Raw genomic sequence first — 26159 nt, forward strand, 5'->3', positions numbered from 1 at the left:
CAGAGTGTGGTCATGGGACTAGCTGAAGATCCCTCGAATTTAAGAAGTGAAAAAAAAAAAAAAAAAAAAACCAGAGAATAATGCATGTGAAAAGGGTGATGGATGAGTCACCTGTATATTCATCTAAGTCACTGAGGATAATAACTGGATTTTAGGCTTATGAAAATGTCTGTGAGCTCTTTTCTCAGCAACCGCGTAAGTGGCACAGAGCTAGGGACGACGCGTGCTTTGCTCATTGTTGTATCACACAGCGCCTGGTACATAGTTGGTGCTTAATATTAGTTGAATGAAATAATGAAACAAAAAATTTTCAAAAGGTGCTAAGTAGACCTTTCTTAAATGATTAAAATTTTTGTTGTAATGAATGCTTATAGAGTAAATTTTGGTCCTAAATCTATTATATCTCTTTTTTCCTTTTTTTTTTTTTTTTGGTAAGATAAATTTTTTTTTTTTTTTACTGTTTTACTCTACATCTTAATTACAGTATTCTAGATATACAGTGGTTTTGCTTTTTGATTTAGGACGATTTCAAATGCATTTTGTATTCTCAGGCGTCTAAAAACAAGCTCATGTTTTCAGTTTTAGCTGAAATTAGCTCCCTTTAATGAAAAGCTGCCTTGTTTGTTTGGCTAAGATCTGTATAAGGTTTGGAGGACCTTTTCCTGCCTATGATAAAGACTGGAAAATTCCTCCCCATGAAGATGCACTGAGCATTTCAATCAGTGTGTTCTAGACAGTGTGTCACCAAATATGTAGTTTTATTTTATTTTCTTGGTAAATAGTTACTGAAACATTTCTAAAAGAGAAAACTTTTATTCTGTAGCCATGGATGAGTATATAATATAAAGGCGCATTCCAGGGGCTTCCCTGGTGGCTCAGTAGTAAAGAATCCACCTGCCAGTGCTGGAGACATGGTTTCGGTCCTTCTGTCAGGAAGATCCCATGAAGAAGGAAATGGCAACCCACCCCAGTGTTCTTGCCTGGGAAATCCCATGGATAGAAGAGCCTGACAGGCTACGGTCCATGGGGTCGCAAAGAGCTGGCACAACTTAGTGACCAAACAATGACCAAGACACATTCAAGTGAAGTGAATTTTTCAGTGGGTAAAGCCATACTTTAACTGCTATAGTTCCCAGAGCTGGAAACTTCAAGAAAGCTTTGAATGAACAGGGAGCAAAGCAATTGAGATTTTGATAAGGATAACAAGAAGTATTGAATGAGTTCTAAACTTTAGCTTGAAAAACATAGCTAAGAAGAACCTGTTATCTGATGAAACTATAAAATGTAATGATTTGCTCTTATGTTTTCTTTGAGGCTTTTAAAAAATCTTTCATGTACTAAAGGCAGTGTATATTTCAATAAGACTGTTTTTTTGAGTACATTACACATGCACACACACATTCCTGTATCTTTTTAAATTCTCCAGGTTTTAGTTGCTTTTTATGCTCTTGCCTTTTTCCTTTCTAGAAATAGGAAAATTCTATCAAATGCTAGTTAGAAGTTACCTGGGCAAAATGAGTACTTTTAGAATTAGAATGAAGATTTTTTTGACTTCCCGTTTCTTTTTCTAGATGGACATTCTTGGTATTGTATATCTTGCTTCATATAATTCACTGTTACAGACTGAGAGTTTAAAAAAAAGGAGCGTGCATATCGATGCTTTAATCTATTATCTCTGTGGTTTAATAATCTTTCCATTCAGCTTCTCATACTTGTTCCAGGCTTTTTGGTTTCATCATTTTTCATAATTATTATAGTTTCAGGGAAAATTTGACATTTTAGTGTAGATTATTTGTTTTGTTTGGGGATAAATTATACAATTTGAGGAATTAGGTGGATATTTAATAACTCCTGTCAGTATCACATAGCTCTTAAGGTTCTCCAATAATGAAATATATACTATGAAGGTTAATGTATATTAAGATACTCTGTTTTTGCAATAGATAAATTTTCAGAGGAACCGTCTTGGTAGCCAAATAACTACATATAAAAGGGCTTTGCCAATAACATGACTCCTGGCATTATGGTTTGCCTGTATAATTGTTCATCACTTTTTTTACTCTGTGCACATAAATGTGGTATATTAGCTTTACATAAAGAAAATTAATGTATGAGGTCAGAATAATAAGTTCCCATATTTATTTTCTTGCATATTATTATGTTACTTTTTCTACCTTTTATTGAAATGAATCAGTGCAACTTCCTCCGGAGGAAAATATATTCCTTAAGTCTGCAGAAGCATATCTTTTATCATATTTCACATTTTTATCTGCCAAATAATATTTTAAAGTAGATTATTTTGTTCATTGTTAGAAGTTCTTTCAATGAAATATGTTATTAAAATAACTTAGAAATAATATAATATTAGAAATATCAATTGTATCTCATTCTGGAACTAATCTTTTTTGAGGGGAGGGACCAGTCTTTTTGTGTTATTTCTACTGATATCTGATAATGTAAAGATTAGTGTTTTATTGTGTTGCTATCTTTAACCTTCAACTATCCTATTTTGAAGTTTTATTCTTTTAATTATAGATCTGAAACAAACAGAAAAAACAAACACACTTAAGTATATGATTTTGTTTGTATTAAAGCTTTCAGCTTTTCTTCCTACCATTTTCTATTCTGTGAAACTGTGAGGGATACTTTCTTTTACTTGGGGGAATACTTCTAGTTCTATGTGCTTCAGTTTGCAATATTTGTTCCGAAGGGAAAAGTTAAATGGGTCCTTTGGAGAAATGCTAGATTTAAAAAAATCAGAAAAGTAACTAAATCAAGTATTAAGGGTAAGTGTGTGTCTTTCTGAATGAGATTGTATCACTGTTTAGTCTTTTAGAAAGGTTCAAATCTCAGTGATCATTGTCTTTCGTATCACACATGCATAAGTTGAATAGTCAGTAATATGAATAATTAGTAATATGAATTTGATGCACATTTGTCTTTGAACACTAGTATATTAGGAGTTATGTAAACAGATTGACAACTAAGTGCCTTTGCTGACAATTTTTAGAGTATTTTTGAATAAGTTGCCTAGTATAGGTTCTGAAAGTTCTTAACTTAAATGCATTTTTATAACTCTAATTACTTATGCTACAAATTAGTATATGCTAACTAATTTTAAGATAGAATTTTAGTGTCCCTGAAATTGTACATGAGATAGCTTTGTATAGATATGTGTTCTATAAATATAAATGCATTCACCAGTTTCTATTTTTTAGTGTATATAGATAAAATTGTGTGTGTGTGTGTGTATATATATTTTATTTTGAAATACAGTTAATATACTCACCAATTTCTGGTTATTTTTTATAGAGTCATTTGCCCTGGCTCCATAGTTCCCACCCAGGATTAGAAAAAATAAGTGCTATCGTATGGGAAGGCAATGACTGCAAGAAAGCAGATATGTCTGTCCTTGAAATCAGTGGAATGATAATGAACAGAGTGAGTTTTTAAATTTTATTTGTTTAGATAGTGATTATTAATATAGTAAATGATTACTGAAGTGTTATATTTACAACCTACTCACCTCATTTCTTCAACCTGAAAAAAAAAAAAAGTTTCTTGTATTTGAGTGGTTTGTCACCAAACATTTTTTGGTGCTTTTCATTTTCTGATCAAGAATAGACCTTGATGGTTTAAAATTTTCTTTTATATTATTCTTTTTTTTTGCTTTCAGTGGATCAAATTTAGGAGCTGCTAGGTATATACAATTGTTAATGAAAACATTTTTCTGTATCATTTACCTCACTTCATTGATTTATTACTACTCAAAACATTAAAAAGAATTCACACTGGAAAATTTCTACTGATGCTTGCCTCTTAAATATACAAGAGTAAATCAACTAATGGTAAAAGAATCTTAAGTCACTTGAAGATGTGGAATACAAATCCTACAGATTTAAACTTCAGTTTGTATTATTTCTTTTATTACATCATTATTACTTTTAAAATTTTGCCTAATTCCCATGGACAGCTAGGCGTGATTTAACTTGGCAATTTTAAATTTCTTGTGTGTTGCTAACTAGAACTGTGCATACTTTTATGTAGGACAGGAATTAAAATAACTGGTGTCAGAAACTGAGCTACTTCCTATTACATATTTCCATGTGAGCTATGAAAAGCTGTTAATAAGGAGTCTCCAAAAACTTGCATCTGGTTAATACTCTGTACCTTTTTTGTGAATTTTTACATACTATGCAATATGATGATAAAAAAGGTAGCTAGATGATATTTTGGAGAAGGCAATGGCACCCCACTCCAGTACTCTTGCCTGGGAAATCCCATGGACAGAGGAGCCTGGTAGGCTGCAGTCCATGAGGTCACTGAGAGTCGGACATGACTGAGCGACTTCACTTTCACTTTCCACTTTCATGCATTGGAGAAGGAAATGGCAGCCCACTCCAGTGTTCTTGCCTGAAGAATCCCAGGGACGGGGGAGCCTGGTGGGCTGCCGTCTATGGGGTCGCACAGAGTGGGACACGACTGATGCGACTTAGCAGCAGCAGATGATATTTAAAATCCCTCCCAGTCGTGCCAATTTTGTATTTTCCATTATTTAATTTCGAAATTCCTTTTTTTTCTTATAATTCCCCTGCCCCTTTTTCCCTCTCTCTTATTTAATTTTTACCCCTCTAGCAAATTCTCTCTTCTGAAATGGTTTCAGAAAACAATATGTATATACATATATGTATATATACATAAAAGAAAGTAGTTTTACAGTTTAAGGAGATTATCCATTTGTATTGTGAACTCTTTGAAGCAGAACATCAAGTATAAATTCTAGATTTTTTTCTGTAACTGGATTTAAGTGGATACAAGATCTCATTCTTTTCAGTATTCTAGTATTTGTAAATATGTCTAAATTTTTAAATAATGAGATAAGTAGAATATTTTTTTCAAGATCCAGGTAAGACCAGGTAAGTAAATCGTTTTGCATCTACTTAATGAATTAGAGATCTGATAATGAACTATTTTTAAAAACTGAGAAATATTGACTTACATTTTATGTGTAATAGGTTCTCAAAACTTTGAGTAAATTTAAATTGCATTATTCAGGTATTAAAACTGATATATTTTAACAGTAATTTCATATTGCTGTAAATAAAATAATGCTTCATTAGGAATTAATTTTACTGTAGATAAAATTTGTGTGTGTGTTTTTTTTTCTCTCTCTCTCTCTCTAAAGGTAAACAGCCATATACCAGGGATAGGCTACCAGATTTTTGGAAATGCAATCTCTCTAATCCTGGGTTTAACTCCATTTGTTTTCCGACTCTCCCAAGCTACCGACTTGGATCAACTCACAGCACATTCTGCTTCAGAACTTTATGTGATTGCATTTGGTTCTAATGAAGATGTTATAGTTCTTTCTATGGTTATAATAAGTTTTGTGGTTCGTGTGTCTCTTGTGTGGATTTTCTTTTTTTTGCTCTGTGTAGCAGAAAGAACTTATAAACAGGTGAGTATAATATGGACATCTCTATAGAGAATTTTAAACTTTTCATAATATTCATGGTATTCCTGAAGTATTTTAGTGTTTCATTAAATCATTTTGACATGCTAATTATTTCCCCATTTTGTTTTTATAATAGTTAACCAAATCTTAATAACTTCTATTTTGTTAATTTTTATTTTTATGTGGTAATCTACTTGAAAATTAATTTTTATTTTAATCTTTTTTAGCGATTACTTTTTGCAAAACTCTTTGGACATTTAACATCGGCAAGGAGGGCTCGAAAATCTGAGGTTCCCCATTTCCGATTGAAGAAAGTACAGAATATAAAAATGTGGCTCTCTCTCCGATCCTATCTTAAGGTAGAATGGTAGTGATAAAAGTACTCTTAACGTGCTGGCTCCCTCTCATAGTTCCAGTTCTTTGTCAGTATGTATGTATGTCTAGATTTATAGTCAGATTTGTATTCACATGGTGCTATGTGGCCACATCTAGTGTTCATTTTGATCCATATGCAGAAATTCAGAATGTTTAACTGGTTCTTTACAGTAAAAGATCTGAAGTCCAGAAGGCTAAAATGCATTTTAGATAGATGATTCAAGATCAGATTGTCCAAAATTTATCTTTGTTCATAAATCTCACCAACTACTACTACTCATTCAAAAGCTAGATTAAAGATTTTGTTTCTACAATAGAATGATTATATCACAAGCCAGCAGAGGGAGCCCACTGCTTAAAAAAGGAAATTAAAAAAAAAATCTTGTCAATGAGCTGCCTCACTGAGGTGACCTATTACTATTTGAAAACTTTAGCTTCCAATTCTAAGCCATCCTTTTCATGCCATTCTTTTCCTTTAATCTTTTAAAGTAACTTTCCCAATTATGGAATTAAGATATAGAAGCTCAGGAGGGAAATGGGAAACATCTGAATTAGTTTTAGGAAAACATTTTTTCTGAGGATTATTACTTTATTGCATACTCATTGTGTATGGAGTAATCATAGCTTAATAAAATTGACCTAAAGGCCAACTATCCTCTGACATGCTTAGATCTTTAATGACTTTTATTTTGAGGTAACAAGGAAAAAGTAGAAAAATTTTGCATTATTTGTCTACACTTCTGTTTAAAAAAATTCATTATGCTGTTTATTTAACTTGTTAAACTCAGCTAAGTTAGTCTTCACTGGGCAATGCCACAGATCAGTGTAGATTGTTTTTTCTCACTGTGACACCGCTGGAAGGATGGATGTGATCCTTGTTACCTGTCTTAGTGAGAAGACACCTAAAATTTGCTCTCCTTATCATCCCTGAGCAGGTATTGCATTCTTTTATGCATTGATTATTTTAGTCAATAAACATTCATTTAATGTTAACCATGTGCCATTCACTATTGATGAGATGGAACTCCCTGCCATTAGGAGCTCATTCTTCAGTGAGGGAAACATGTAACCCCAGGTCTAGGAATTATCCTGAGTACTGACTTCCTCTTTTGCATTTCCAACATTCAGTTTATCGCCAATTCCCACCCTTTCTGTTTCCAAAATGTATCTCAAATCCATTTACTTCTCTCTCTCTGTTTTTATTTCCCCACCCTAATTGCAGCCACCAATTATCTCCTGTATTGGATTACTGCAGTTTTGTCTTATATGGCCTCTCAGCATTCCTGTTTCCTCCTTTTAATATTTTCCTCAGTTTGCTGCCAGAGGTGTCTTAAAAATGTAGATCTGACCATATTCTTAAAATTTTCTGAAAATTCTCCATTGATCTTAGGATGTAGAACCAAATCTTAATAGGGCTTTTAATGCCCTTCATGACTCAGCTCCTGCAGATAGCCTGTCCCGCTTGTCTCATTTTGAAATACTTTCCTCCCTGCATTCCAGCCAGACTACACTGCTTCAATGCTTTGAATGTACTGTGATCTTTTCTGTTTTACACTCTTGCACTTGCTTTTCCTTCTACCAATAACAATACCAATAACTGCCGTGTGCCATCATGCTACTGCACCCTACTTTGGGGTAAATATCACTTCCTTGGAGAGATCTTCCCAGGCCTACACAATCTTTCTGAGAGTTAGAAGTATGGGCCTGGGAAGATCTCTGTAAGGAAATGCTATTTGTACCAAACTTGTCACCAATGTTCTGAAAGCATTCTATACCTTTCTTTCATAGCTCTCATCACAACTTGCACGTATATCTGTCTCTATGAGCTTGATGTTTGACTCCTTGTCTGTTTTGTTCTCTACTATATTTCCAGCACCTACCACTGTCCCTCATTCTGAGCAGGTGTTCAAAAAACCTGTTCAGTAAATGGTTAGTGTTTGACAAAATGGAATATTTGGGATTTATCCTTCTACAAATTCTAGGCTATATATTCACCATTTTTCATGGTGTTGCAAATCCTCAGGCAATAATAACAGTTTATAATTAAAATTCGTCTCACTAATCAGGTATATTTTCAATGTCATAAGCTATGGTCAATGTGCAGTGATGGATCAGTACCTTAGTTGAAAGCATGGAATTAGCTGCTAATTAGTAAATATATTTAAAAGTGTTTTCACTTTTTTCCCACCAGCGTCGAGGTCCTCAGCGATCAGTTGATGTCATAGTTTCATCTGCTTTCTTGTTGACTATCTCAGTTGTATTTATCTGTTGTGCCCAGGTGAGTTACCTTATTTTGTGTAGAACTTAGATAATCAGATCTATAAATATTCAACCTCCAAGGCTTTCTAATAATAAACAAAGTAATAAGTAATTTGAAATTGAATTTTTACAGTTTATTTTTTTCAGTAGAGTAAGTAAATGCATCTTACTTATTTACATGATGAACAATAACTAACTTATTTTCAGGTGTCTATTAATTGAACATAAAATAATTAGTTTTTGTCTACAATTCATCTTTATTTCCAAAACAAACTGATGAGTGTCTAGAGTTATGAAATTTTTCAGACTATTTTCCATGATCTCTGCTTTATTCACATTTAGTATTAACTTTCATTTTATACCTGAATTATCACTGTGACTTAACTGTCTCATCTCTGAAAAAAGAATTCTCATTGACCAAGATTAGTCAGGAAGCACAAAAGTATCTCAGAATATAGTCTGTGCTATGAAATTTAAACTTCTGTTTCAAGTAATAAGACATGCTAGATTACCTGAAAATTCTTCTGGTTTAAAACATACAATACTTGGGGGAAAATACCCAGCATCGTAATATGTGTAAGTGAGGTGTTTTATAAATATACATATTGCTTGTATATTTCAGTTTATAACACAGTAAGGGGCCAAAAATGAGGATAAAAGTGAAAAACAGAGCAGTTACGTATATGTGTTAATGTTAGGTTGAAGTGCTTTGTTTGTGTTAGTATGTGAGAGATGAGGCCTTGATCTGCTGTACCTCCTTATATATACGCTACAAGGCCAAAATCCTCAAAGGCCTACAGTCTCGGTGAAAAGGTGCAATAAGAAAAAGTCTGCCCTACAGCACAGGAAGACAATAAGGAAGCTTGGTCAGTTTTGCCAGGATTCTGGCCAAGGAGGCAGAGAAAGTCTCTCTTAAGAATATATAAATGTAGGTCAGCTTTTAATACAGATTCAGGGTTCAAGTGTACATTACAGATCTTGTCTTGTAGCCGCTGTGTCAAGAAGTTAATATAACAAGATCCTAGACTCCTGGATACCTGAAAGAAGCTAAACCAAGACTGTTCTTGGGGATATAACATCCACCCTAATCCTCAAAGAATTTGCACAGTTAAAGCCCCTTCAGGTCTCAGAACACTTGAAAAAACTTTCTAACATGAGCGAGTCAACAAATTAACACACAGCAGGAATACATCTCCAGCAACTTCAGATCTGATCAGATAGAAACTATAAGCTTGTTTAAAATGACTGAAGATGTAGATAACACTATTTAAAAAAGAGAAGATAGATTTGAAAAATACCCAAGCATTGCTTCACAGAAGTTTAAAAAAAAAAGTCACTGACATAAAAAACACAACAAACAGAAGAAACAGCAAATTGGAGACAAAGATAATTGGTGAGCTGGGAGATGGAAGAAATTACCCAGAATATAGAACAGAGATGAAGAGATGGAAATATGAAAAGGAGATCCAACATATATCTAATAGGAATTTCATATTGAAAGAAGAGAGAGAACAATATTTGGAGAGATGATGACATAAGAGTTTTTCTGAATTAGTAGAAGACATTAATTTTCAGGTTTAGGGAAGGACAAGAAGAAGAAGAAGCCACAATAAAAACAAATTGACACTTGGATACATTATAGAGATACTGCAGCACACCAAAAACAAAAATCTAACACAATCAAAAGGAAGAAGACTGGTTCTTTACTCACAATTGCTTGTTGCATTTCAGTCTTTTCTTCAAGGTTTTATTTCCATGTTCCTGAAGTACATCCTGCAATATTTTTGTCTCTAATGAACATAAAATCTATTTCTGTCAACAAAAGACACATGGAACATAATAACATTGTCAAGTTTTAAATGTAAAAAGATAGAAAAATACATTGCAGATAAATACTAGCCAAGAGAAAGCTGGTGAAGTAACATTAATAGCAGATGAAATAGACTGTGATCTAAGACGTGTTACTGGGATAGAGAGAAACCTGACAAAAAGTTTGAAGAGTTGTTAGGAAGATCTAACAATTCTAGAATTGTATATGTGTTGTCACATAACTTCAGTCTTATCTATATAGAGCCTAAATAATAGCACTGTAGTGAGGAATTGACAAAATGCCACATTGGGAGCTTTGAACACATTTCTTTCATTATTGATGAAGCAGACAAAATATGAAGACATGTATCTAAACAAGACAGTGAAAATTTTATTCTGAAATTGGGCAATACATACTCTTTTCAGACACAGAACAGTTTATTAAACTTTCCCATGTACTAGGTGACAAAATGATTCTCAACTGATACCATACAGACCTCTGGTTATATACAGTTAAAGTAGAAAACAATGACAGCAAAAAGAAAACCATGCATTTGGAAATTTCAAAACATACTTACAGATAGCAGTGTTTAAAAAGAAAACTCACAGTATTAAACTGAAATAGTTGAGAATTTTTTTAAAAAAGAATAGTAGTATATATTAATGTCATTAAAGTTAAAAGCTTCTGTGGACAGTTTTGTAGAAATATTAATTAAAACTGACTCAAAAAGTAACTGAAGAGCTGAGAAGACCCTGTAGCCGTACAGCAGTATTGATTCAGTAGTTTGAAAATCTGCTACCAACAAAAATCCCCAAGACCCATGTGATTTTTACAGATTAGTTTTGCCAAATGTTTTAATAAACAAGTAATCCTAATCCTACACAAAAGATCTAGGGAGTAGAAAAAGGGAATATTCCTCCAATTCATTTTATGTACTTCATGTAACTTTGTTACCAAACCAGAGAGACAGTATGGGCACAGGAAGCAGTGAACCAGCTTAGATGCAGAAATACTCAGAAGATGAAGCCAGCAGTTAATAACAGTAAACATGCCATGACCTAGACAGCCTATCCCTTGGATGCAAAGGTTTTTGACTTTAGAAAATCCAGTTATCTAGTTTAAACTCCTTTAGTTGATTAAAGGAGAAATTATCTGATCATCTCAATAGATACAGAAAACAAATTGGTAAATTTCGATGGGAGATTCACAATACAGTTACTGAAAAGTACTGTTCTTAATTTGATAAATAAAAAATATTTCAAAAACTGGAGCAAACATTGTACATATGATATTTATTATCTTTGAGATACTTTAAAATCAGAAATGAGATGGGTGCCCTCTTTATCACTTCTAGTTAAGAAAGGTACTAACCAGTGAAGATAGGGAAAAGAAAGAAATTGTATAAAGATTGGAAAAGAAAAAAGAACATAAGACTGTATGGATGTGTATGTACAATATTCTAGTAACTTTCCAGACAAATTATTAAAAACCTGACACTTTTTTTTAGAAGTGCAAGATCAATAAAAATGGATACAACCTCAATATAAAAGAATCAGTTTTGTTTCTGTAAGTCAGAAATCAGCAAACTTTTTCTATAAAGGTCCAGACTAAATATTTTAGACTTTTACCTGATACATTCAGTCTCTCATATATTCTTCTCTCCTGCCTCTCCCTAAAAATTGTTAAGTATTAAAGAAGCACCATAAATGACAAAAGAGAGTCTGAAAAAATACTGCCAAAATACATCGTTTAAATAGCTTTGTTATTCACAATATGCAACAAATCAATAAAAACAGACAACCTAATAGAAAAAGTTAGATACAAAATTTAAAAAGATAACTTAAGAGGAAACCCAGTGACCAGTAAGTATATGAAACATACTCATCCTCCCTAAGTAATGTGGAAAAGTAAAAGGAAAAGAGTAAGAGAACAATTCACACCCATTAGAATGGCAGGTGTTAAAAAGTTAAATAATACCCAGTTTGGACAGATATGAAGGCAAAGGAAACTGATCCACTGCTGAGAGTATAAATTGGCACAACTGTTTTCAGAGACAAATTTGTAATATTTGCTAACACTGAATGTGTGACTATCCAAGGCTTTAGCAGTTTTACGCCTAGATATTAACTCCTCAAGAAGGTCTTACATGTGCACAAGAAGACCAGGAGAGGCAGAAGAGAATATTTAATGCAACATAGTTTGCAATGAGGAAATTGGCAGCCCAGTGAATATTATTAATTGGTGGTGTAGGCAAATCCACTGTGGTTGATTCTTTTACTGTAATACCTTGCAGTAGTTAGAATGAATGAATTTAAGCTTAATGAATCATGGATAAACTTCGAAAACAAAATCCCGTAGATTAAAAAGCAGATTGAAGAATGATAAGGTCAATGTGATAGCATTTATACAAATTCTAATATCACTTCAGTTCAGTCGCTCAATCGTGTCCGACTCTTTGCGACCCCATGAATCACAGCACGCCAGGCCTCCCTGTCCATCACCAACTCCCGGAGTTCACTCAGACTCAGGTCTCTCGAGTCAGTGATGCCATCCAGCCATCTCATCCTCTGTCGTCCCCTTCTCCTCCTGCCCCCAATCCCTCCCAGCATCAGAGTCTTTTCCAATGAGTCAACCCTTCGCATGAGGTGACCAAAGTACTGGAGTTTCAGCTTTAGCATCATTCCTTCCAAAGAAATCCCAGGGCTGGTCTCCTTCAGAATGGACTGGTTGGATCTCATAATATAACATAGTATAAGCATAAATACTTAGCTAAACTATAAAAGCTGAGTGGAAGAGGTAAATGTAAAAGTCATTACCCTTACAGAGGGGTGGGGAAGAAGGGGAATGATGAAAAGAACAGTTTAAAGGGGCTTCCTTTGAATCTTTACTCTTATGTTTTTGAAAATCAAAAACAAAATTGCAAGATATTAAGATTTAGTGAAAGTAAATATATGGGTTTTGATTACCTCATACTCAGTACCTTTCATGTGCTTGCAGTATTTCCTAAGAAATGTCAGATGTTTGAAAAATGTAACACTATATCCATGATATATCTGTATGAAGTAAAATTTTACTTTCTTTTAATGAATGACATTCTTCTTCATATTGCCTTTTCCTTACATTTTTAGTTGCTTCATGTACATGAGATCTTCCTTGATTGTCACTACAATTGGGAACTGGTAATCTGGTGCATCTCGTTAACACTTTTTCTCCTAAGATTTGTTACCCTTGGATCAGAAACAAGTAAAAAATATAGCAATACCTCAATATTACTTACTGAACAGGTGAGAATTCATGTTTATTATGTTATAAATTAATGTCTGATACCTACATGTTAAAATTAAGAGTTTTCATTTACTTCAGAATTTTTCAGGAACCTCTGTTAAGACCATTTATGTTGCAGAGCAAAACTTGAAATTTGGTAGAGTACAAAACTTTCTTCAGTGTTCTGCCTTGATACAGATTTCAAGTCTAAGCTATTGTTTCTGTGTCCCATTTTCATTAGATAAGCAGGAAATACCTTTTGTAGAAATGATGGACTTTAAACCGTTGTTGGGATATGTTTGCATTGGAGTGTAGCAGAGCCATATTTGAAAGGCATAAACTTTTATTCAATAGAAAGTGTAAAGCCTAATAATTTTGATGCTTAACTTTATTTTGTATGAATTAAAAAAAAAACATTTTCCTTATTTCATAGGAATTATTTAAACAAACTTATTTCTAGTGAACTTGTTGAGTATTTTTGTCAGGAATAGTTTGGTTTTTAGAAATTGGTAACCCTGTCAAACCAAGTCAGTTAGAGGGAAAGGGGAAAGTAGGAAACAAACCAACTGATTTACTTTACTCTAGTTATTGTTTATTTTCTGTGTTGATTTGGATCTGGGACTAAAGTGTTGCACATTTTTAATAATGAAATCCAGTTTTCCTTCTTTCAGCTTTTAGTTACATTTGAAAAGTTAAATATCATTTTCGTATAAACTATTTGCTGTAAGAAGTTAGGAATATAGTGAAGTGTGAAGAAGAATATTAATATCACCTATACTCTTAATAACAGAGAACTACTGCTAATATTTTAGTAAATGTTTTTCAGTTCATCTTAAAATGAGTATTATAATTTTAAGTATATTTAATTGTTAATTCTTTTTTAATAAAAGATAAACCTCTACTTGAAAATGGAAAAGAAACCTAACAAAAAGGAGGAATTGACACTAGTGAACAATGTTTTAAAACTGGCTACTAAATTGCTAAAGGTAAGAGTGAAAATGAAAATGGACATCATGAAGAAAATGCTGTTCTAACTTTTCTTACTTTTTTGCTTGTAGATCCTACTTTGTGTTTGTTTTTCAGGATTATCGAAAATGTTTTCCAAATTATTTTTGAGCACATTCATGCAGTTTACATTTTCTCATTGAAAAACTAATCAAAGTAATTCAGATTATTTCATTTTGAAATTTTATTCAGTTTTGAAATTTTAAGACTCTTAATAATGTTCAGAATATTGTAGAAGTTGGCATCCTTGGAAATTTTTGCATCCTAGAACTTAAAATAGATTATAAAAAAGAAGATTTGATGTTAATTTGCTATTTTTTTTTTCATTTTGTATTTCTCAAAGCAGTCTTCTGTTTACTTGACCTGAGTTGGTTTAAAAAGTAGTAATACATTATCACTGTAATAATTATATATCACCAATAAGTGAATTTTCAAAACTTTTTTGGGTAGCAATAAAAAATAATATAATTTCAGTATATCTGATCTCATAATAGTAACTCTTTCAGTTCATTTCAGTTCAGTGTCCGACTCTTTGCGACTCCATGAATTGCAGCACGCCAGGCCTCCCTGTCCATCACCAATTCCTGGAGTCCACCCAAACCCATGTCTCTTGAGTCAGTGATGCCATCCAACCATCTCATTCTGTCGTCCCCTTCTCCTTCTGCCCTCAATCTCTCCTAGCATCAGGGTCTTTTCCAATGAGTCAATTCTTGGCATCAGGTGGCCAAAGTATTGGAGTTTCAGTTTCAACATCAGTCCTTCCAATGAACACCCAGGACTGATCTCCTTTAGGATGGACTGATTGGATCTCCTTGCAGTCCAAGGGACTCTCAAGAGTCTTCTCCAACACCACAGTTCAAAAGCATCAATTCTTTGGCACTCAGCTTTCTTCACAGTCCAACTCTCACATCCATACATGACCACTGGAAAAACCATAGCCTTGACTAGACGGACCTTTGTTGGCAAAGTAATGTCTCTGCTTTTGAATATGCTATCTAGGTTGGTCATAACTTTCCTTCCAAGGAGTAAGCATCTTTTAATTTCCTGGCTGCAATCACCATCTGCAGTGATTTTGAAGCCCAGAAAAATAAAGTCAGCCACTGTTTCCACTGTCTTCCCATCTCTTTGCCATGAAGTGATGAGACTGGATGCCATGATCTTCGTTTTCTGAATGTTGAGCTTTAAGCCAACTTTCTCACTCTCCTCTTTCACTTTCATCAAGAGGCTCTTTAGTTCCTCTTCTCTTTCTGCCATAAGGGTGGTGTCATCTGCATATCTGAGGTTATTGATATTTCTCCCAGCAATCTTGATTCCAGCTTGTGCTTCTTCCAGCCCAGCATTTCTCATGATGTACTCTGCATATAAGTTAAATATGCAGGGTGACAATATACGGCCTTGACGAACTCCTTTTCCTCTTTGGAACCAGTCTGTTGTTCCATGTCCAGTTCTAACTGTTGCTTCCTGACCTGCATACAGGTTTCTCAAGACGCAGGTCAGGTGGTCTGGCATTCCCTCTTTGGAGGTAATTTAATAAAATATCATTATCACTGCAGTGTTAATAATTCCTTTCTTTCTCAAAAGGAAACTATTTTTTAAAATCTCTGTTTCTGTAACAAATTAAATGGAAATTTTAGAGTTGTTGATAAAGTGTTCGTAGAATAGTAGGAAATTAGTTGTGTCTCAATGCCATGGTTACTTCTTCAGTTAACTAAAATGCATTAACTGACTCGAGATTGTGCCTCACAGTATATTAGGCACTGAAAGGAGTCAGAAGAGTTAGGTGGATTTTGTTTTTGTTGTTTCCAGTTTTATTTATTTATTTTTGGCTCTGCTGGGTCTTTGTTGCAGCATGGGCTTTTCTCTAGTTGTAGTGAGCAGAGACTCCTTTCTAGTTGTGGTGAGCAGTCTTCTCTTTGCGGTGGCTTCTCTTTTTGTGAAGTATAGGCTCTTGAGCACATGGGCTTCAGTAGTTGCCAGTCCCGCTCTCTAGAGCACCGGCTCATTAGATGTGGCAAATGAGCTTAGTTGCTCTGCAGCATGCGGGATCTTCCCAGACCAGAGCTCAAACCCATGTCTCCTACCTTGGCAGACAGATATTTTACCTCTGAGCCACCAGGGAAGCTCTGGGTGAGTTTTTGACACAAATATTGAGTATCTTGAGAGTGTAGGCACTGTGCTAGCTAGGAGGAGGCTCTAAAGTTGAGACTTCATGTGAGCAGCTTCACTTGCAAAATAGAGAGAAATACAAAGTTAACCATAATACAAAGCACTCAGTGTGATCTTTCTTGATCAAACATCATCTTCTATTCAGAACCTGTGACATAATATAGATTGCTCCTTCTTTCTCTTTCTTCACAGCCAAGAAATTCTTGGGCCCATTGACTCACCCTCTCAAATATTGTCCAGTTCATCCTCTTTTTCCTACCAATACTGCTCTAAGTCAGACCCACATCATTTTCAGTTGAGCTTCTGATAAACAACTCTGAGGGCTTCTTCTTTCTGGTCTTGCTGCTCTCTAATCTGTAGTTCTCACATGCACATCTGATATACTACGCCCCAAATTAAATTCCATTCATGCCAATCTCCTGTCACACTTTGCCTAAAGAATGACCCTTACCTAAGTAGCCAGTTTTATAAAATTTATACTTGCCTCATACAACCTATAGCAATTCAAAGGTGCCATGTTCTTGTGTCTTGGGGAATACTTCTCTCCTCCCATGAACCAAGTTGCAGGAGCACCTTCTACTCTGGCTCTCTGCCATTTATACATATTTCTTTTGTGGTACTCATAGTTGAATTATGTCTTTGCTTGTATATTAGACTGCAGGGTCCTTCAGCATGGGGACTGAATCTTAACTTCTCCAGAGTCTGCCATGGTGCCTAGCATGTATAGAACTTTACTTAAATGTTTGAGTCAGTCTATCAATTAATGAATCTATGCATTTGAAAATTATCTCAAAGGGGGATTTTATATATATATACACACACACACACACATATATATATGTATGTATGTGTGTGTGTGTCTGTGTATAGACAGAAAATTTGGCTAACTAAATTTCTAATTCTTATGCAAAAATATATTATTCTCTTTCTCTTTCAATTTCTATTGTTATAGTGAAAAGTATTCTTTAACCTTGTAGCTACCAGACCAATAGTTTATTAGTCATTCATTTGGGACAGAAATTGGAGTTACAAATTTAGGTTATAGATTTCTTTTAAATGAAAGTCACTTTCTCCTGCTGCTAAGTCACTTCAGTCTTGTCCGACTCTGTGTGACCCCATAGATGGCAGCCCACCAGGCTCCCCCATCCCTGGGATTCTCCAGGCAAGAACACTGGAGTGGGTTGCCATTTCCTTCTCCAATGCATGAAAGTGAAAAGTGAAAGTGAAGTTGCTCAGTCGTGTCCGACTCTTTGAGACCCCATGGACTGCAGCCTACCAGGCTCCTCCATCCATGGGATTCTCCAGGCAAGAGTACTGGAGTGGGGTGCCATTGCCTTCTCCACATTTTCTCCTAAGAATACCTAAAAGTATATTTACTTACTTCAGGTTTAACCAAGTTTATTCTAAGACTATCATGATTTGTAACTATCTTTTGAAACAGTGGTTGTAAAAATTCTCTTTGCATATTGCCCTGAATTAGTTTAATAATTCTCAATGAATCTGGGTTCATGGTTTTTTCCTCTTCTACTAGGAATTGGACAGTCCCTTTAGACTATATGGACTTACAATGAATCCACTGCTTTATAACATCACCCAGGTTGTCATCCTGTCAGCTGTTTCTGGTGTTATCAGTGACTTGCTTGGATTTAATTTAAAGGTAAGGGCTTGCAGGTATTTTTAAGTTTCTTAGTACCCTATTACATATTCGTGACATTTATTTCACCCTAACACTCTTGAGATCTCACATGTATAGTAATGGAGTCATTTTGATTATATTATATACAATTAATGAAGATAACATTTAATTTCAAAGAATGATAAATATTCTTGGCTTATAATGCTGATGGACCTTCTTATTCAGAACAGTATTTGTTACAAATGGTACTCTTGGATAGGATAAGTGGAAGTGTTTATTTTTACTCATATATAAGATGATTCTAATTTAGATGATTTTTTAAAAAAGAGACCTATTACTGGCTTTGGCCAAAAACTATATTATTTATCTATATAGCAATATATGCATCCTCCAACATGTGCAAAGCTGCTAGCGAATAAGATGTAGAATGTTTATATTAACCGGTAGTAGATGTGTATTGTCACTTTCCAGTTAGAGAAAGCAAGAGAAATTGGAGTCTCACTTTTTTATTTGTTTGAGGTGAATTCTTAAAAATAAAAGAATAAAAGAATTTAAAATAGTAGAACCTTCAGTTGTTTATGAATGAAATTTAGATTAAAAAAATATCATGTGATGTAACTTAATAAGTAGCAATATCAAAACTGGCTCTAATGGTCCCTACTTATATTATTTTTTCACTAGCTCTGGAAGATTAAATCATGACAATTCAGAGAAAAGAAGATGTAGCCTCTTTTCCAGAATAAGAGTACCAACTAAGCTGCCTGAAAGCAGTCACTGACTCTTTGCTTCAGGAATCTCAGCTGAGAAATTGAAGTGTTTACATCAGACTGTCCTGTGCAATTCTTATATTTATTTCACTTGTTCACTGTTTTTTACATTTATTTTAGTCTTTATATTTTATTTTTAGCATTGATATACTTAGTTGTTGAAAGGGTGATGAAACTGATGTCCACATACTTGAGATCCTGGTAATTGCTCATAAAAAATGACAACAAATTGTGAGAATAGAAGCCATTGCTAAACACTGTTTCTCCATCAGTGCCGTGACTTGCCTTACTTGAAGTAAATTTCTTTAACTTTGTAATCTTGCATTAGACTCAACTAAACACATAAAACATTTTTCTTTAGTAAATCAAGATCCAGTCCGGGTTTCTTTTGAGTTATTTTGGAACAATGCCAGGATCTAAACTGATAAAGCTGCAGTTTAAGCACCCTTCAGTATTAATATCTATGGTATTACACAACAGGTCAACAAGTGCTCTTTGATGATAAAACTCTTAATAGAGCAATAATTGTAAATGGTTACCATACTGTAAGATATTTTGATAAAAATTAGTAATAATTGTATTTATTTGAAACACTGGGCTGTTTGCACAGCTCCAACTGTGCATGCTCAAAATGTGCACTTTTTAAAATTGTTACTTTTAATGTGTGTCTTTATATGGGGTATGTTATAGTGTACTAGGGCATGATATGGTATCCTTTTGAGTGAGGTATATACTCATCTCACAAGTGAAGTGCCTATTGATATTACTCAAGTATGTTATGTTTACTCAAGTAAAATAATTTTCTCCCCATGGTACACTATAGTGTATGCTATTCATACCACACTCAAATGAACAACTTAAGAATAACATTGAGAACCAATCAGATATTCCTGATTGCTAGCTGTAAAACTATATATGAGTTTTCAGGAAAAATAGCGATAGCTTGCAAATTCTGCTATCTAGTATATCTCCCTCCTCAACTCGCAGTTACATAAGGGCTATTTTAGATGCTTTTAACCTAGAAAGTAACCCCCTCCCTCCCCTCCAAATAATTTGCCAAGTGTCCAAATGAGAACTTATCTGTTGGCATGTTAGGTAAATAGGGCAAATATGATGGTCTCTTACATTGGGCCTTGATTTTAAGTTGTTATATTTGTACAATCAAATTTTAGGAGTCACATGAAATACTAAATGTTTTAGCAAACTTTTTTTTTTTAAACTGGGTGTCTAGTTTTTAAAAGACTTTATTTGAAACAATCTAGAATTTTCTTGGTGCAAGTTGTATCATGTTGAATATCCTCACCTTTTTTTACCATGTTTTAGAGAATTTAAAATAATTAATTGTAAATGATTTATTTGACTGGTGCAGTTTTAATCCCCAAATCATAATCTTAAGATCAGGAATGTGTGGAGAACAGAGCCATATCATAATATCACTTTGCTCTCACCATTCCTTTTGATCAGCCTCAAATCAGCCTCATTGTATAGTATATTTTCTTTCTATAGAAAACAAAAACATTTTGTTTTATTTGCCTATGTTCTAATATGTTTAATAATGACCAAAGTGCATTCTGAGTTTTTTCAAGGAATGTATTACTGGAGCTTTAAGAACATACTTATTTTCTCCTGTGAAAAATTAGGCTTTGTCTGATATGTTTATTCTTCCTCTATTGTCTAATGTTGAGGTTGTTTTTAGGAATTATATTTTATAAAGTTTTTCAAGATAAGGTACATACCTATACAGAACTTAACATTTTGCACAGAATATATTGAATATATTTTGAGAAAAAAAAGTACAGCATGAGTTCTGTTAGGAATAAAAATGAAACTATTGTATCTCACAAAAAAAATCTTATTTCAGAATGGAAATATTTTTGAGAAAAGTAGCTGAGTAAACTGATTTAGGAAAATGCTTGCTTTTTGATTGAAGTTCATTTCAACTTGGAGTTGGGAGTTGATTTATTAAGTACAGTGTACCTCTCAACATCGTATTAATAATATGTTGAATTATGTCACTAGTATGGCAGCGGTAGAATACTAAGAGGGCAAAGTTGTCATTTTAAGTAATTTCAGAACATTAATGGAACTCTTTTCAAAGCAGAAAAATTGACATTGCTGCCTTTAAGAATACAATGAATGTAAGAAATTAAAAGAAATTGTAACATACCACATAATATAGAAAAGACAGTTCAAAGATAGAATTGTGGCAGATGTTGTGTGTTAACTGTTGTTTCTTTGCCACATGTATCGTATTTGAAAGTTTGAATGGCAAGTTTAAAATAAACGTTCTATGACTGACAGTGTTAAACCTGGAGTGGGTTTGGTTTTTTTGGTTTGTTTTTTCAGATTTTCAAGTCATGCACATTTCTATGGTAATTTTATATTTACTGTAGCATAAACTTTAGGTGTAACTGTTAGATTTGAGGGGAGTGGGAATATATTTTTAAAACCTTTCCAACATTTCAGATTTTGCGTTATGATTCTCAGAATATGAAAGAAGAATTAGCGCACAGGCTTTTCATCACCAAAATGCTATGACATCATTAATGTTTGTTTGCTTGTTTGTTTGTATTTAAATACAGAAAACTGGCTGTAGCCTGGGGTATTAAAATTCATTATCAGGAGGATTGTGTTTTTAACCAAGTGATTTTACACATAATTCAACTAGAGAGATCATGGCCAACAATAACATGGGTAAGCATTGTAATATTTCTGTTCTCTGACTGGTACAAATGTTCATAGGCCTTAATCAGGGACTCTTCATTCAAGTGCACTTTCCAACTTTCTTTGAGCTTAGAATTGGGTCTCTTAATGAGTCTCCCTTCACACTTACAGATAGAGTAATATGACTTGCATCTCTTTATACTGTATCACTTAGAACACTAATTCTCAACCGTTTTTCTACCAACCTTATAAGAGAGATACCACAAATGCTTATTGATATCTCTGGCCCCCAACGGTGCTTACTTCCTGGGGAGTAGACTGTGTATCTTGGATGTGGTACATGCATATTCTGAAACAAGTATTCCATAAGTGATTTTGAAATTTTGTTCCACTTATCACTCCTCACCACCTTGAGAATTACTGTCTTAAGATCAGAAATTTTAGAGCATGTAAGTTACATGAGATTTTTAACTTCATTGACCACTGTTTTCCCAGCACATAAAATAGTGCCTAATCTCAGTCTATTGAATGAATGAATTTTGAATGATAACTTGAGTCACACAGAACTCGACACCACCTAGTCCAAAGCCCTCATTTTACTATTGATAGGTTTAAAAAAAAGAATCCAAAGAAAAGATTGAAAAGCTTGCCTAAGTTTCCATGAGTAGAATCCACACTCTCCTTTATTCCCTTTGGAGGTATATTCTGTAACAGCATCTCTTAACTAATCAAAATGCTCAATAGTAGGAAAAAATTCTGGAATATTTATAAATATTTATAAGTCTATACATATATGTAGTGAGATCATGTGTGTACTAAGAAGCTTTTGGTGTTAGGAAAGGGAATTCATTTGATGGCTCTCCTGTTCTAGGAAAGAGAATTCATTTGATGGCTCCCCTGTTCAGCTCTGCAGTGGGACTTGCTGGAGAGATCACATACTTTGGAGTCAGACTTATTTTATAGTCTTAGGCAAATTATTTAACCTCTGTGAACTTTGGTTTTCTCAACTATAAATTACTGACAGTTATTTTACAGGACTATTAGAGGGATTCGTAAGATTAATATAATATGCAAAGCACCAGCACTGGAACTGACATGTATTGAATGTGCAAAAAGATTGGTTCTCTTTCCCCTCCAAATAAGTAATGGCTTAGGAAAATTAACAAACAAAAAGTTCCAAGCTAAAGCATTCACATTACAAAAGATGTATGCATCCTTACCAAAATGAGACATAACTAAGTATCATGCTTCATAGGAATTATCATACATGAAGAGTTCTTTTACAGAGTTGACATCTAATTCCTTTACTTCATAAGTAGGCACACTAAAATGTGGAAGGGAATTATTCTCATTCTTTTGTTAGCCTGTGTATTATATCCAATTATGAATGACTTTACTAAATTCTCAGGTGCATATTCCATTCATATCTTTTTATTATTAGATTTCTGTTTCGTTTATGTGGTAGATTCCCTTACTAGTAACAGCCTAGAGTTTTTGTGTCTTCTACCTGATCTCACCTCTTAACTTTTAAGTTTCTGCTCACTATTTGTGCTTTGACTAGCTGGAGAACATCTGACTTCACTTTCTACGAATGGTGCTTATCAAGGTATTACTAGAACTTTTGAGTCCTGTATTTGGCAGTGCTTTTTCTTTAATCAGTCTTTTGTCCACTTAGATGTTGCCTACAATGGCTTTTCCAAACCGCCTTTGTTATCATCAAGCTCCTAATCCCTCTCATCTTATAACTATTGGTATTTTATTCCTCTAACTTTACCAAAGAGAGAAAAATCATCATGCATGAATTCTTTTTCCACCTTCTTCAGTTCTGTGAAGGAAACATTGCTCTGTGAGGCCAGCTCTCTATCAGTGCTCAGGATTCTTTTGCTGCCCTCCTGTAGGATACCTCCTCTGCTCTCCCCCATCATCATCTTCAGTCTTACCCTTTGCAGTTTTATATTATAAATCATTTGTATTTCAATGAGAGGTGCTTGGATCCTTAGTATGAGATTGAATTTATTGGTTATAGGTTGGATGGGACCATTGTCTACTAGATGGCCCTGTAAGGGCTTGCTACAACCCTCATCTGAACAAAGCAAGAAGTTGGTCAAGCTTGGTTTTCTTCACTTTTCTCTCTCAGCCATAGCTGAACAGGTCAGTGATTAGTCCTGGGCCCAAAAGCAGCCAGCCATTTTACAGGCCTCGAGGAACCTGTGAAACCAACAGGTATGAGAGTTTTGCGCAGCACAGGCTTTCCATCCTTCATGGTTACTTCCTGACCCAGTCAGAATTTCTGTTAGTGCTGCGAGAATGAATCAGGCACAGTGTAAACAGGAAGAGTTGGTAGGATAGCAGAGTCCCAAAAGAAGCCGTGAATTAAAAAGCCTTAAAGTAGAGAGACAGTGGTGAAAGTGAAGATAGGAGAAGAAACTAACAGAAACTTCCTAAGCTGTTGGAGGCAGAGAGACCGAGTGATAGCTTGACCAGCTGTGCCATTGAATCATTAGAGCTGGTCTCAGACTGTGGTAGCTTCATCTTGTGTCCTGAACCGTGAGGCCAGATGCCCCCATTTATCTTTATGATAAATTCATCACCTCAAGTAACCAAAGGATGACTGTCAACCTGGATAAGCGTCATACATTTGACTGACTGTATAATCTCAAGCCATTTTTCTTCCCTAATTGGCTTTCCCTCTGCATCTTTCTACTCCTATCTCGTTAAGGATAGTGCTTGGCTATCAGTGCTGTCTACTCTTCCAACATATTTATGTCTCCTGTGTCTACAAAATAGTTAACAGTCTCAGGACTAAAAGTTTTGCTTATTCCTTTCTTTTTATGCTGCTGCGTTTCTCAGTTCTGTGTTTTCAACAATGATCTGAAATTTAAATTAGCAGCTTGCTTTCTTTTTTGTCTTTTAAAGCAGAAACTGACTCTTTGTGCCAAATGTAATCATTTACTTAATGCAGTTATTTAGCAATCTCTCTGGTTTTTAAGAATTTGGGGTTGTCTTTGTCAAATTCTCTTACAAGTTTTGATCAATTATTTATATTTGGGAATTTCTGGTTTTCCTAACCTTGTGAGAGGTGTATTTTAAAGCAAAATAGACGTGTTGCCAAAGGCTGTGACCAATTTGCATCCCTTGGGATATATACCCGATGTTTGCAAATGCATTTGCTTGTTTTTGCCTGGAAATGCAGACTGACCTGGCAGCTTTCTGGCCTTCTATTTATACCCTTACTCTTGCTCTCAGCCAGAATTTACTGTGTCAGGTTAGTGGTGCTGAAAGATTCTCAAAATGTGAGTCTACTGTCTGGGGAAACACATTCAAGTAAGAGGCTACTCTAGCAAATGGGAAACAGACCAAATGCTTTTAAAATTGCAATTTTATTCTGTTTTTCTTCCATCCATTCCATGGTTAGTATTTGAATATCACATGCTAGGCACTGAACTAGGTACTAGGGAAATAGAAATTAAAATACAGTCCCTCGTTTCATTTACCATGGAGGCTAGGAGGTACAAAGTTTAGCTTGTGAAGGGTACGTGCTGTGGAGGTGCCAGTGTAAGTGTCACATGCAGGCAGTTCAGTATGGCTGGTGATATTTGTAGACAAGGGTTGGAAGATAACACTAGCAGATGATTTTGTGAAGTTAAGGGATTTGAATTTTATCCTCAAAGATTGAGACTGCCTAGCTCAGTTCTGGCATGTCGTAATTACTTGGCAAATACCAAACTCAGGGACCACATTCTTCACTTGAGTACTTAGTGAACAGCTCCAGTCTGAGAATTAAGGTTTTTAATTTAAAATTTTTGTCCATGTTAAATCTATGCTAGAATTTTTGTGTCATAAAAAAAATGACATGGCACAAATCTGTATCTAAGAGTATTGTAAAATTAAGTTGACTTCAGTTTCTTTGTCCATGTTTGGATGATAGAGTCAGTTTATAATTATTGATATTTGCAAAATTGCATCTCTCTCTCTTTTTTTTTTTTAATTACAGAATAGCCCAGCTCATCTGCACTATGATGAGGACCATGGGTTCTGAAGTTAGGCAGAGCTGGGATACTTCACAGCATGTGTATGGCCTTGGGCAAGTTCCTTACACTCCCTAAGCCTCACCTGTAAAATGAGGTGTGGAGCTGCTGCTGCTGGAGCCTAAAGTGGTTCTTGTGAGTATAAAATTAGAAAATGTCCGTGTACTGGGCATAGTCCTGGCCCACCAACCTCCTGTGCAATAAAACATCAATTTATTTGTCCTCAAACTAAATCCAGCATTGAGCACTTACTGAAAAGATTATTGAGAATATAGTATGTTATGTTTGGAAGAGCCTCTCTTCCCTAGAGTGACACAAAATCCCAGGGGGGATTCACCTAGTACTTGGAAAATACAGAACTGGCCCAGTCCTTATTCTCTGGTGGTAGCTATTCCTCCATTTTGATGCTCCTGCCTGGCCAATGTGTCCTGTGTTTATTGGGCATGTATGCTCTAGCTAGCTCAGAGATGCTCCCCACAGAGGTCCTCCCCGACCCTGACCCCAGGCTAAGCCTCAAGGTCCTCATCTCTGCTTCAGGGTTTCTGTTATTAGTGCCCATCTCCTTCCACAGATGCCCCACAGCTGTGGGCCATTGCACATCTGCAGCCTGTCTTGGGAATGTGCCCCTCTTCCAGTAATACACACCCCCTCATTTTCCACTAGATCCTCTGAATCCATGAGACTGCTGAGCCAAAGCCTGGTTGAGTTGTTGTCCTTCGAGCCTTGAGAA

At 34.8% G+C, this 26159-nt stretch overlaps 1 protein-coding gene across 2 annotated transcripts in view; it reads left to right on the forward strand.

The window, feature by feature from the left end:
• Positions 1-26159, forward strand: part of PHTF2 (putative homeodomain transcription factor 2) — a 190951-nt gene that overhangs the window by 115784 nt on the left and 49008 nt on the right. For both annotated transcript variants that reach the window (XM_027539781.1, XM_027539780.1), the window contains 9 exons: positions 3313-3441; positions 5186-5458; positions 5683-5814; positions 8022-8108; positions 13028-13183; positions 14054-14149; positions 17866-17991; positions 18652-21431; positions 25396-25564. In XM_027539781.1, coding sequence (XP_027395582.1) covers positions 3313-3441; positions 5186-5458; positions 5683-5814; positions 8022-8108; positions 13028-13183; positions 14054-14149; positions 17866-17991; positions 18652-18672 — 1020 coding nt within the window. In that variant the 3' untranslated portion in view covers positions 18673-21431; positions 25396-25564. The remainder of the gene's footprint in view (positions 1-3312; positions 3442-5185; positions 5459-5682; positions 5815-8021; positions 8109-13027; positions 13184-14053; positions 14150-17865; positions 17992-18651; positions 21432-25395; positions 25565-26159) is intronic.

The sequence above is a fragment of the Bos indicus x Bos taurus genome, chromosome 4, assembly GCF_003369695.1.
Source record: "Bos indicus x Bos taurus breed Angus x Brahman F1 hybrid chromosome 4, Bos_hybrid_MaternalHap_v2.0, whole genome shotgun sequence".
Taxonomy (NCBI): domain Eukaryota; kingdom Metazoa; phylum Chordata; class Mammalia; order Artiodactyla; family Bovidae; genus Bos; species Bos indicus x Bos taurus.